General features: G+C 41.1%; 1 protein-coding gene across 1 annotated transcript in view; it reads left to right on the top strand.

The window, feature by feature from the left end:
- Nucleotides 1-3,295: 3,295 nt before the first annotated feature.
- Nucleotides 3,296-14,601, top strand: part of LOC138453728 (two pore calcium channel protein 1-like) — a 1,160,417-nt gene continuing 1,149,111 nt past the window's right edge. Inside the window, exon 1 of the mRNA XM_069606850.1 lies at nucleotides 3,296-3,588. Within this exon, the coding sequence (XP_069462951.1) occupies nucleotides 3,502-3,588 (87 nt within the window). The 5' untranslated portion in view covers nucleotides 3,296-3,501. The remainder of the gene's footprint in view (nucleotides 3,589-14,601) is intronic.

Raw genomic sequence — 14,601 nt, 5'->3', positions numbered from 1 at the left:
TTCGTGTCCGTCTCTGTAACTCCAACCAAGGTCGGGCCCTTTGTTCCACTTTTTGGCGGGCTTCTCCACAGAAGCCCTCCAACTGGTGCCACTCTGTCTGGGTTCCACAGGATGTGTGGGTGGGGGAATTGGCACCCTGGACTGGGTTGCCTAAGCAACTCAATTCGCACTCTGTTCTGATTGGCCCAGTGGTGAGCCATGTTTGAGTGACAGCTAGGCTGTTGAATGGGGGTTTTTCTGCATAAAAGCAGGGCTTTTGGGACTGGAACTTCAGAAGTCGCCACAGGACCTAAGAATCCAAAGAGGGAAGAAGCTGAGCCATCTGCAACGACGACACCACCGGTGGAGCCCTGCTGCAACGAACTCACCACTTTCCCAACGACAAGAGAAGATCTTCTGCTGGGCGAGTCTTCTTCCTTTGAGCTGGTGGGATCAACCAGTTCGCCCCTTTCGCCTTCCAAAGATGTCTCTTGGTCGAATCGCCTGTGCCAAGCACCCCGGCGGCCGGATAGCCAAGCTTCACCACTTTGACTGCGAATAAAAGGAACGCACCTTTTAACTGACGAACTCCGCGTCTGGTTTCATCCCTGTGCAGTGCCTCAACTCCAAGTTTCCTCCTCGACAAGATCATCTCTTCCCCTGGTCGAAACAATGAACTGCAACCACTGCCAGGAAAAACTGCCACTGCTGGAGCTTCCTCCCTCTTTGAGGTACTGTGTTCTGCCTGGCCTCCCTTTCCACGGATTGCTAAAGGTGACCCTTAAATCCTTGGCTTTCCAACTGGGTTGGCCCCAGACCTTCTAACTTACTTCTTGAATCACCCCAACCTCTTTTGAACACTCTGCAAAGACTTTTAGTGCATTTTAAACTGTGTGATCTTGGGCACATTTCGCTTTGCTCCATTTAAAGTGGGCCCGGCCTATGAACTTTGGCTCTACAGTGTATACTGCCTTGACTCCCTTGCTTTGAACTTCGAAAAAAGTGTTAGGAACTGTTTTATTTTTATGCCCTGCCTTTTTCTCTCCCTTTAATTTAACTATTGGAGTGCCATCTAGGTTACGCGCTCACATCTGTTTTAACAAATAGTGGTGTTTTAACTCTGACTTGTTTAATAGTTAGCAAGGGAGGTGGTTATACTTTACCTGACTGTGTTTTAACTTGCTTTTGATTTAGAGTGCTAGTTTATTGCCTAAAGTGTGTTTTAAATAAATAATTATATACTTTTGATACAAAGCTCTGGTCAGTGTTTGGTTGCTCTACTGTGTTTTTGGCCCTATTGTGTATGCTCTATATACTGCCCAACTCGTCTTGAGAGAGGTCTGACTGCTCAGCCACAGCTACCAGGTGAATCTGGGTGGTGTAGACTGCTACCAATTGGGTTTACTGCTTACTCCTGTAGTCTTAAATCTTTTTGCAGTGTTCCCCAAGGGAACTGCACAGGATTCTGCCTTACACCACCATTCTATAGCCACATACCGTCTGATAGCTGACCATTTCCTTTTATTTTTCCCCTGGATGTATTCCTTGTAGGACATTTGTGTTGGAATGCTGTATATAGGGAAGCCCAGTTATATATATATATATATATATATATTTCTCAACTATTTCTAGTTTAGAGTCTCCCAGTGTTCAGACAAAGGGCTTTTCCTGCTATTTTTTTTGCACGAAGGTCATTATCTTAGTTTTGATGGCATTAATGACGAGTTTATTGGCGATGGCATAGCTCAGGTTCAGAATCAGTACATGTTGCACTTTATTGCCTGTGGCGACAAATTAATATGTATTTAAAGGATTGAGCGTTTTATTATCATTGTAAAATAAGTAGGAATCTACTATTAGATGAAGAGCGGTTTGAACATTTTATAACATTTTAGAGGTGTATTTTAGATGTGCATTCTATGAAAATAGCTGTATTATTGTGCTTTTATTTATCTATGTATCAAATCAAATGATTGTGTAATGTATGTTGTATTTCATATGGTTTTAAATAACTAAAACAAATCATTATTATTTTAGTTGGTGGTTGTAAGCATTTGAGGTTGAACGGTTTCATAAAAAGGCCAGTGTATGATATATATATATATGGATTATTCTGTATGGGTTGATACTTCTATTCAATTTGTAAATTACGTAGTTATGAAAGGTTGATCTCATCCATGACACACTAATAACATGTTTTTAATTGATAGTTGTTAAGGTCTTGTTTTGCCTTGTTCAATGCATGTCTCTGGTTTCAGTTGGTGTGTGTTTGTGTACACATTTTTATATTATCACGGAATTTGGACGATTTCTCATAATATTAACTGTTTTTGTCGTATTGAATGCTTAAACTGTGACATCTTGCATTATGATTGTATGTATTTGAAATGTATTAATAAAAAAAAATCTTAAAAAGAAAGATCTAATTTGTATATTCAACTTCTTTGGGACAAGTGAAAACAGACAGGTTGGTAGGCTGAAATGTAATTTTGGAGGGGCAAACTGAAGAAAGAAGAGCTTTGGGGAAGAATTGTAAATGGTACCCAGCCCAGGCCTCCTTAATCTCAGCAGTGATAACTTTTGCGATGTTTGCGTTTTCTTACAATTAACTAAAATGTTTTAATGTTCTGTGTTCTTAATTTAATTTTAGCAGTGGTAAGCATCGTGAGGTTTGCGTTTTCTCATGATGTATAAAAAATGTAATTATAATGTATTACGTTTTTTAGTGCAAGGTTTATTTTTTAAATTAAAACTAAAATAAATAAAGAGATTACGTGACGCAAAATGGACCATAGGTTGCCTTAATGTTAGCACTTCTACCAGCACGAACATCTAAAACTTGGAATTAATGGGTCAGGGCTGCTTTGTTAGCATGCATCTTTTGCTCGCGTGCAAAATTCAATTCTCCTGACTTTCTCAGAAATATGTCCTACTGCATCCGACTGAAGGAAAAACACTCACTGAAAGAAAGAACTCCGAATGCACCTTAGTTTGCCTGCACGCGCTTGTCAAAGTTCATCATTTGCTCACTAATCAGAGACTACGGATATGGAGGGGGGAGTCCGCCAAGTTAAGCCGGTCCTTTAGTAAAAGTTTGAAAACGAGAATCTGGCGGAGAGGGCGAATAGTTTTTCTTCACAATAGGTCAGACTTGGTTAAACTGTTACTCTGGAAAGACGAGCCTTGAAATTCCTTTGCGTTCCTGCTGAGCTGTTTCCGCTACATCCTGAGTCACATGACGGGTCAAAAATCATGGCACTTTGAAACAGAGGAGCGTAGCAGTAGCGGATGCTGTGTATCTGGAGAGAGTGAACTATTTGCTGCGGTCCCCCGGTGCGACGGTGCTCAGCGCATTCTGCACCCTGTCCTCACAGCCACCGTGCACTCGTTCCGGGTTCGCTGATTAGGTGGCGCTCTTTCAGCTGCAGCCGGGCGGCCGGAGCTGACAGCTAATTTTCTGAAGTTGTAGAAGTGCCCACCTCTCCGGACAACCGCATAGTTGGAGCACCTTCTAGAACCAACATGCCCGAGTCTGAGGGGAAGCATTGTGGAGGGGACGCCCTTCCCCCAGAGTGGCAGGATAAGGACACGGCGCAGCCCCCAGATTCGGTAATTGTGTAGACCATCAGCCGATAGTTTGTGTGAGTTAAATAGTACTGGACGGTGACTGCTTCCCACGCCCTCTCCCTTACTGAATGCTGGTGAGAGCAGTTTGTATTTCAACTATGATACTAAAGTCGTATGGCTGAAAGTGGAATTGAGAGTTAATAAGCGTGTTCATTATTTGACGGCTTGTGGGGGAAGTACGAAGATTATCTATTACAATGATTCGAGTTTGACTGAGCTCGGCGTGGCGGGACGGTCCAGTGGGTGGGCGGCTAATGTTTTCCTGCTGGGGAATGAGGACACGTATTTTCTGCACACAGCTGTAGCCCTTTCTACTAGCGCATACGCCCCTCCCAGTCCTAGAGCTTTGAAAGAGAGGCGCGTGTGGGTTAGACACCGGGCATGGTCCTTCCGATGCAGCGGACACAACGCTTTTTTTGACACATCATCAGAAAATGCTTGCCTGCCTTCCACATGGAGGCAGCTGGATTGCGTGTTTCTGCACAGGCTACCAATGCAAGTGGCGTTTCTGTTAGTAATGTTACACTAACAACAACTGCATACTAGTGGCTAGGCTGAACAACGCAAATATAGGGTTTCATTGTTGTCATTGTTGAGTTTCTCAGTCCGCATATATTTTCATGTGTCTGAGAGACGGGTTGAGAGCGTACGTTCTGGGTAATCCCGCCGGGCCGCCCAAGGCGAGGCCATGTGTGACATGGCAGCAGGCGCGAGAGAGAGACACATCTCTCCTCCAGGGGCAGTGCCCCTCTCTGTCTCTCAGATAAGGGAGACAGTCAGCAGGGTCTGGCACATGAAAGGAGGCAGGGGGAGGTAATAAATACCTCACCCTTGCAGGAGGATATATGGGTGCAGTGCACCTGGGAGACCCTGGGTGCTTAGGCAGGATAGTCAGCCAAAGACTGGCCTTGGGGGTTGGTGCACAGCCCCCCACACAGTACAAAGAATCTGGGGCCTACATAATGAGCTGTGAGCAGCTCCTAAAACACAAACTGTTTTGTCAACCCTGCACGGGACTGAAACAGTACCTGGAAGTTCACTGTTAACTCGGCGTCTTCCCATTCTTTTTCTTTGCCTCAAAAACCCTCCCACCACAGAAAAAGGGGAGAAGAACAAACGGAAAGAAACTCGGGACACCGTACGGTGCCACAACAAGTCGTGGGACAAGAAAGGTGGCACGGGCCAGAGGGGGTCGGTCACCGCTGGACCCGGTGCCCAAAAGGATGATTTGTTATGATTACGTATATTGTTTATGTTCCTATAACCATATTTGTATCAATAAAAACCTATGGCCTACGCACATCCTACACAACAACATAGGTATGCCTGCTGCATATGGGTTCAACAGTTATGCTGTGAGTGGAATCGCGTGTGATGCACCGGATGTCTACCAACTGCGTGGATTCCTTGTGCCACCCGATACCTACCTGGGGCAGTAGGGCTCTCCCATAGAATAAACATTTGAGATCTGTGTGGATTCCGTGTCCCACCCCCTCCCTACCGGGGGCAGTCTGGCTCTCCCATAGAATAAACATTTGAGATCGGCATTTGCCAATAAAAAAACAATCTATATTCTAGCCGCGATAAGGGTGAATGTAGAGTTGTACGACTCTATGTGGGATTGCTGGAGCAAGTGGCACAAGGGCCTGGACCCTTCAGTACACATGTGTTAGGAATTGAGCTCGGTGGAGCGGAAACAAGGATTCTATGTATGTTGCCTGTTGTTGTTGCCCTCAGGAATCCCTGGGGTGCTACCCAAGTATATTTGCGTGGGTGCAGTGCATTGTGTTGCAAATTCCCAGTGAGTGGATTCTCAGGAAAATACCTCAGGAATATACCTTGGTGTGGTAGCTGTTCGCTACTTGTGGGGTTCTGTTGCTTAGGGGAGAATGATGGCCTTGGTATGTTGGCGTTCTTTGGTTGAATTAGACAGTTCGGCAGTCTCTCCAACCGGCATTATAACTGGTTAAGATCGCAAAATGCATCAACCTTTAATGCGAATTTGTTGTACCTATTGAAGTGTAGCAAGACAAATGAGTCGGAGCTACCTCTCCTTTCAAGAGCTAAGCAGAAGTTAACATGTATCTCGAGTCTAGTGGCAAACATTAGATCACACTAAGTGAGCACACAAATAGGAAAAACTAATTTTATTCTGATTAAGAAATACTAACATAAAACAGAACAGGCACTTGAAAAAAGACAGTCTGGTGTGCAAAGAATTGTACATTCAGGCATGACATTGAAGCAATAAATGATACTTTGTATGAACATGAAGGTCAAAACAAAAAGCTTCACAGTGCAAAATGCATTTTGAGATGTTGAATGAGTCAGGAGTCAATGCATGGCTCATGGCACAACTTGTCGACACTGTATTGAGTGTTTCAAGTTCGGGAAAGTAGAGAATCTCAAATGGAGTTGTTTAGTAACAAAGTTCATAGTTCGGATTTTCTCTATCATCAGGACTGGTTGTGTTCTTTAGAGCTCAGAGATGCGTGTTAAGTCGATGAGGTGCTGTTCAAAACATCATCTAAAAACAATATGAACAGGATAAAATAAGTATGTGTGTTGCCATAATGGTTGGTTGTATTCTAGATAAGAAAAACATGCTAACATACCGCTAGTTAGTGATTTGGCGCTCTCGGGTTATGGACGTTGATCCGTAATGGCAAGCGTCAGGTGACCAAAATAATGCACCAAAAGAACCTGCAATAGTCAGGTGAAGGAAGTTAATCATAGATGTCAGTGTTGACTAGCTCATCTATGTAAATAAATAGATGAATGTTGTACCTGGTTCTCGGCAACAATTGGGAAAACTCAGGATGATCCGCAAAGCAGGTTGGCAGCGATGAGTTGTCTGGTCTGGTAAGGAAGACAACTGATGGCCTCAGTTTCAGTGGAGACCGTAGTGGAGAAAACTCTGCAGCCCTGCAAAATCAGGACGTGTATAAGAATGATGTGAAAGTTTGTTTTAATTTGGACGGAGTCAATGATCAAGTTTGCAAGGATTGGCTCTTATTGCTAAATAGCAGGCAGTGATGTTGCAGTAACTCGAAAAAAGGGTCAGGTGGCATGCTGGGGCAGCGTGCGGTATATTTACCTAAAATGCTAGCTGCAGAGACCTGAATCAGTGTCTTTGTAGTTGGGCATGCTTAGTCGCCTAGGGACTGAGTGAAAGGACATTTTTTATCAAGTTGCTCAGGGAGACACATCTGCCGGTGGGTGTTGGTCAAGGTGCCAATCAGGGTGCATCTTAAGCAGACTACATCGGATGATGTAACATGGCCAAAAATGCAGTGAAAAATACTTGAAAAAGAGGTACTGAATACAATGAACGAGATGAGGTTTAATCACAGGCCTGTAGTGTGGAAAGATAGTTCCCAGCAAAGGAGGGTCAAGAGGGAGGGCAGCATGCAGATTGTTTACTTGGAAGTGGGCTCCAGAGACCTGAATTGATGTCTTTGTTGTAACGCATGCGTAATCGCCTGCTGGAACTACTCGAAAGTACTTTAACAATCTGTGAGTGGGTGATGGTCGAAAATAGCCAATCAAGGTGCATCTTAAACAGACTGCATAGGATGACGCTACGCAGCTAGAAGTACCGCGACAGAATATACTTTTAAGAAAAAACAAAAATTTATAAATTTTTGAATGCAATGAACGTGATGTGATTCATTGAGCGTGATGTGATTCAGTAACAGACATGTGGTTCCCAGCCAAATTAACAGGGAAGTAGTAGCAGGCACATCAGGTAATGGGCGTTGGGTTTGCTGGCCAATCAGAACGTGCCTAGAGCGGGAATGCCATAATTTGCAATTGGGCTGAGATGTCGTTTGGGGGGCTCGTAAAAGAAGCCAAAGGGAGAAATTATGTAGTTCAGGAAGGGCAGGCTTGGAGTAATGGACCAAGAACCAATCAACATATGAAAAATATTCGGTGTACAATTGTCGAGAAGTTATTGCATACAGATTATCACATCTTTGCATAATTACAGTAGCATATAAAGGTACATTTTTGTCTCTTAATGATACATGAATACATTTTGTCAAAGAAGTTGTTGACATACAAGAAGATTCATTGTGTCCAAACAATTGACTACTACACAAAGTGCCTGGTAGATATAGGAGAACACAAGTTCAGGCACATGACAAGTTGCAAGAGACAAAAAAATATACTTGAGATGGTGGGGGAGACAATTAATGGAAAAATATGCTGCACTCTTTCACTACATTAAGACCTTTCTTAACGGAGTCTAAACAGTGTATGCATCTTTGTTCTAGTTTTCTTAAAGATAAGTCACAGTCACCACCCCGGAATGAGTTTTGAACTGTTTGTATTTTTTAAGAATTTTTTAAGCATTAATGATTGGTGTGTAAGTAGTGACACAAGTCATCTTGTTAGTTTTTACATCTCTCGGTCTTGTAGCAAGGCAATCGTTGCCTGAAAGATCGTGGCTATCCAGTTCATGAAGCTATTGGCCATCAGTTGTCTTCCCCACCAGACCAGACAACTCACTGCTGCCAACCTGCTTTGTGGATCATCCTGAGTTTTCCCAATTGTTGCCGAGAACCAGGTACAATGTTCATCTATTTATTCACATAGATGAGCTAGTCAACACTGACATCTATGATTAACTTCCTTCACCTGACCATTGCAGGTTCTTTTGGTGCATTATTTTGGTCACATGATGCTTGCCATTACGGGCCAACATCCACAACCCGAGAGCGTCAAATCAAAAACTAGCAGTATCTTAGCATGTTTTTTATCTAGAGTACAGCCAACTATTATGGCAACACACATACTTATTTTATCCTGTTCATATTGTTTTTAGATGATGTTTTGAACAGCACCCCTTCGACTATTATCACACATCTCTGCGTTTTAAAGAACACAACCAGTCCTGATGATAGTTCGGATTTTCTCTATGAACTTTGTTACTAAACAACTCCATTTGAGATTCTCTACTTTCCCGAACTAGAAACACTCAATACAGTGTCAACAAGTTTAGCCATGAGCCATGCATTGACTCCTGACTCATTCAACATCTTAAAATGCATTTTGCAGTGTGAAACTTTTTTATTTGACCTTCATTTTCACACAAAATGTCATTTATTGCTTCCATTTTTTACAAACACCAGAGAGACTAGAGTAAATATTTCTCTATACAACTTGTGAACAGCCCTCTACAAATTGGTACAATATATTATATTCACAGTCACTTGCTTCCCCCCAAAAAAATAGTGCCTGCCCATTTGTATGTATTATTAATCATTAAATCATCAAATACAATTCCAATTTGTATCAAAAATATCAATTTATTTATTTTTTATATAAAGTCGGTCCGTAAAAAGCATCCACTTCTATAATTGTGTCAATCGTATACACAACATTCTGAAAAAGCATTACAATTTCAACACATTCCAACTGTACTTCAACAATGTTATGTGGTACCTATAGTCCTCAATTATTCTTTGTCTCATTTAAATTAATTTTCAATATGGATCTGTGGTCAGCTACCCTCTCCAATTGAGGGGGCACACCACATTCCATACAACTTTTACCTATCCGTAGTTACTCCACTCATTCCTTCTCTCATACTACACTCATAAAACACCCAACATGTTTCTTTCCTTATACTCTCAGACTTCTTACTAGGAAATTCTTCAGGGGTATAAACCACATTCATTTGCAATGTACAATTATATATTTTCTTCTTGGAATCATTGGGGAATCCACATCTAATACCCTCCCTTTAATCCTTTCTTCGGGCTAGGACGCCGAGTGGGTATCTGTGGGAAGCAAGCAAAGGACAATCGACTTTAGTGCTCGACATATCCTAGTTGTAATTTTTATTAAATACAACTTGCTGTGCTTAACATCACAGCAGGAGGGAATCATTAACTTATTAACTCCTCCTTATCATCTATTTTTTATTAACTTCTCTTGGGTTTAAAACAGGTTTGACATGATTTGATCTCATACACATACACATATGCGTCACTTAGCACAGTTACTATTTCTATATTCAACTTCCGGTCAAAACTCTTTGGAACATGAGTCCCTTGATTCAGCACTTCCCTTCCATTCAAAGAAAAAGACAATGAGGCATGTTCTCTCTTTACCTCAATATAGTCACTCTATCTCGTATTGTAATGTGTCCCCTCTCGACAAAGGCGCTTCAGCTCAGGGTTAATGCAGTGGGCAGTATCTCTTTGCCATCTCTGTCCACCCAAGATCACTGTCCCTAAGTGGAGAAAATATGTGACAACAAACATGTACTTAGATGGTTTTGCTTGTTTTATTCTTTGTAATTCTATTCCTTAGAGTACTAATCCAATTTATGGTCTTACCCCAACTATACAATTTCAATAACTCAGTTCCAGTTCTACTATTTGTTTGATTAGGGGTCCTTCTGTCCTCTTCTGGTCATTTGAATTATACCCACGTTCCTTAGGCTAAAGGAAATATCCACAACCACATGACAAAAATGTCTAAGCCTGGCTATTATTTTGTTTTTCTTAAACTCGATTAATTCTGTTATTCCTCTTTAGTACTTAATAAGCAAAATTGAATATTTGTCCTTACCGTGGATGTACGGTTTCTTTCACTAATGTTTTTCATGGGTTTAGCAGTGCTTAGTATTTGGATCGTGTTCTGCATTGAAAACCGTGTGTCTTACACTTGCTGATATACCAATTACATCAGCTGTTGGGCTAAAGAACAAACAAAAGGACATGGTGTCCATTAAGTGCAGGGGTATGGTGGAGAAAAAGTAATTTCCAAAACCCCTCTAGCTTCGTCTGGTAACCTCTCTTTTTCTAGGACCACCTTATTTTCCCCAGCTGCCTACCACTGTCTCTTACCTGTATTTTCATTTCCTGCGATTGCCTCTGTCAAGTGGGGTTCACTTTTTACTCCAGCGTTTATCTGGGCCACACTCGTTCTCAGCCTTCCGTTTCGTGTCGCCTGGCCTCTCTGATAGCGTTCTGTTTTATTGCCGTTTGGCTTCCTGTTTATATAGTGGTACAGGATCTCACGTGACCTTGTCGTCACGTGATCTTGCCTATCTACCAAGGTGCTTTTTTCAACTTAAGCACAGTAGGCGATATACTGCCTTCGGCCCCCCTCCTTTGCACCAACTCCCGTGGCAAGTTCTCTATGCTAAACGCAACAGTCACTGCCATGCCGCTCTTATCTACTCACCTCCTGCGTTCTGACACGTGAGTGTTTTACTTCCATTATTTTGTTCTAACTCTGCATGGTTCGGGTTGTGGCGAGTACGCTCCACGCTCCAGTTTTAACAATACACATTGTATTCCGTGCTTTTGCTAGGTTTTAGGGCCACACGAGTGTAATGGCTTGATGCTGACCCAGAGTCCCTGTTCAAGTTACAATATTAACACCTTTTTCTCAGGCTCCATATCAGGTCACGAAGCTATTTATTGTGAATCAACATGTACATTATAAGTGATTTGATATCCTACCCACTTGAACGTTTGAACTGGTGCTGGTTGCAAAATAGATTGTTCTTCCTATCTTTATATTTCGTAGATAACATGTCTCTGAATTCCAATGAAACATTAGTCCAGATCCTTCTCTAGGGTCATATACTACTCAGGGCATTTGAGCGGATCTCCCACTTCATGTTATAGTACCCATAATTTGATGTCCATAAACGGGGGGCATATTCTGTACATCCTAGTATCTCGTCACATTGTGTTATTCTAGTTAGGGTCACCTCGATGTATCTCTGAGTTCGCCAATCTTTAAGGGACAACTTTTTAGCCAAATCTCAACACAGGTTTGATGATCGTTTATTCTGCTCTTTCGTTTAAACCAAGTTCTGTACTATTAGTTAAGAAAATTAATTATTTTTCTTTTAGAAGTAGTTTTTTTCTGTCTAGATTAGAGTCATTACTGTTTTTCACCTGGTAAACTATGGACTACCTTAAGTCTTTTCAGCTCTATGTATTTTTTCTATAGTGTCCAACTAATGGGGCTGAATGTACTATGTTCTTTATACAGCTTTTGTGCTCAGTAATCCAGGTTTTAATTTTTCTTTCCGTTTTCCCTATATATAATTTCTTACAGGGACACCAGATGACGTACACCACAAACTTAGAATTACAGTTTGTCAAAACTTTTTGTTTCCATGGGGTGTTGAGACCAAGATCTATTTCTGTCGACTTTTTCGTTTGTTGGCAGCATGCACAAGATCCGCAAGGGTAAGGTCCCTCTGGTGGCCGCATACCCCATGTTTCTGTTAGGGTTGGTTGTGCTTGGATCTGTTTCGTAATGTCATTACGGATGATCTGATCCTTAATGGATCTACTCCTTCGGAAGGCAATCAACAGTCTTTCTAAAGGGACTTTCCTTTTCTCCAGGATTCCCCAGTTGTGATGCACGACCGGATCAGATTTGAAAGTTTACTGTATGCGTTGACAAAGACTAAATTGTCCTTATTTTTTGCTTCAGTGTCTGTTCGAGGATTGCTTCTCGATGGTTGTCTGCTCGTTTCATAGCCTTTTTAGTGAGATTTGCCAGATACCCTCTTTCATGTAGGTTGGTTCTTAATTTTTTGTCTCCTTCTCTATAATCGGCCTGGTTGGTGCTGTTCTTTTTCAACCGTAAGTTCTGACTGAAAGTTAAGTTGTCACGTGTATGGGTTGGGTGAAAGCTGGTATAGTGCAGCAATGCATTGCGGTCTGTAGGTTTTTTATATGGTTTAACATAAAGCTCACCCTTCTCTAAGTCCACTTTTATTGTTACATCAAGGTAGTTGACTTCATCCTTGCTGTAATTTTCGGTGAATTTTAGATGTTGATTTTGTTCATTAATCCACTCGAAAAAATGGATGGCCATGTTCCCTTCCCCTTTCCAAATAATTAGAACGTCATCTATGTATCTTCTCCATAGTAGAATGTTTGCGCACAATGTCTGGAGCACATAAAAAGAAGGTGGAAGATCTATTGTATATGCTTTCTTTGACTTCTCTAAAGCATTTGATACGGTCAATTGCTCGCGTTTATGGGGCAAACTGTATTCCCGCGGTATCGATACTCAATTGCTCCATTTCATAATTACCTTATATTCCGATACCTCAGTAATGATACAATACGTGTGAACCAAAACGGTCAGCTAACTTTACCTATCTCCATGAATCGTGGCTTAAAGCAGGGTTGCGCTCTCTCTCCTTTAGTGTTTAATTTATACATTTCAGATATGAATGAAGCTATTGAATCAGCCCATACTTTCCCATCCAGAATTGGTGGTGTACCCATTTATTGGCTCTGCTACACAGACAACCCTTTTATTGGATCACACCGCAATTGGCCTTCAAAGATCAATCAATGCTTTATCACTCTATGTTAAGATGAATAATTTAAGCATTAATATGAGTAAAAAAAGATTATTAGGACCAGTGCCAAACTGAAGAACAAAATCCCATTTGTCTGGAAAATCGACTGCACCATGCTTGAAATAGAAGAAAGGTACATTATCTTGGGGTCCCGGTGTCAATGCAAATTTTATGCGACTTTTTTTTTCCATCTAAGATCCTGTTTAAAAAAAGTTTGTTTGCAAACATGCTCTTAATATTGAGGGATTTGTCTCTATCATACCAGTATCATTTTGGGTATTCTATATGGTATTATTTTTATACTTGAGTCCAAATTAAAATGGCTGAAAAGTTTGGAGGGAAAGCTTTAAAGATCTATTTTGGACATGCCTTCTGAGATTAGAACTTGGCCTTCCATCCCTAAGGTTCATATGGCTACTACAGTATTGCAAATGGATGTTATCATTATAAACTGCTTTACACTCCAAGATAGCTTTTTGGGCCTTCTCGCTAAAGAGATTCTGTCAATTCCCTCCAATTCCTTCTTGCAGGAAGTGCACACCACCTACTTTTTTACATCTTTATAAGATTGGCCTGCAGGTGGCGAACCCAATTGATTCTCCAACGGCCGAGAGCCTTCTGAAGAACAAAACAACTGTTCAGGATGTCGACAATAGCCTGTGTAGTCTTTATTCGAAGAAAAACTATAGGTTATTTTCTGCACAACGTTTCTCTCCCAATATGGTCTGCTCCTATCTGACTAAACCATCTAGTGTCCAGCTGAAAAGATTCATCGTATATTTGAGATTCTACATCTTGGTGGTTGGAATGGGACCCACCCCGTAACAGGACAGAATTTATCGCCTATTTTGGGGGCCCCATTGAAACTTCAGACATATTCTCATTGGTTGTCCGATATTATCTATAGCATATGTGAAGGGATATTACTCCATATTAACACATATGGAATACATTCATTGGGATCAATTTTGGAATAATATTTATTGTGCCAGCTCAAAAGAGGTGACACACGGAGCCTTTTTTAATCTGGAAAGAGGACCTGCGCTTGTTTTTATAGTACAGCCCAAACGTGTTTAGTCGAGGAAGAAATATAATTTTAGCTACAGTTATTTTGTACCGTTTTTTAGATTACATTATACTGTTTGTATAGTATGCTTATATGATCATGAATTGTGCTATGATATGACATGGATTTTTATCAGGTTACTTTGTTGTATGTTATATGTGCTGAAGATTTTGATGTATAACCAATGCACAATAATAAAAAAAAATGAATTGGACATTTAGATGCATCAAGTACACGCATTAGTCAAGTAGTTAATTGTCACATTGTTGTCCAATGACTCAAAAAGAGGCCACTCATAAGTTTTACCCTCTGACATAGTCATAACGTACATCTAAGGCTTCTGGTTTTATGGTATTTATTTTTCCGTAATTTCTGTCTGTATTCATCCATATTTATTTCGTCTGTATTTATCCACATTATTTGTCATTTAAAAAGAAAATTTACAATCAGTATTTTTCTACATGTATTCAAATGGAGAAAAAGAATGCATCATGGACCCAAATGCAACCGCGTTGTTCCACATCATTGCCAGCCCCATTTTTAACATAACAGCAAAAAGTGGTTCCTGTGATTG

Source organism: Ambystoma mexicanum, chromosome 4p (assembly GCF_040938575.1).
Source record: "Ambystoma mexicanum isolate Mex_15411 chromosome 4p, UKY_AmexF1_1, whole genome shotgun sequence".
NCBI classification, from domain to species: domain Eukaryota; kingdom Metazoa; phylum Chordata; class Amphibia; order Caudata; family Ambystomatidae; genus Ambystoma; species Ambystoma mexicanum.
This window is presented reverse-complemented; position numbering and strand designations above follow the sequence as displayed.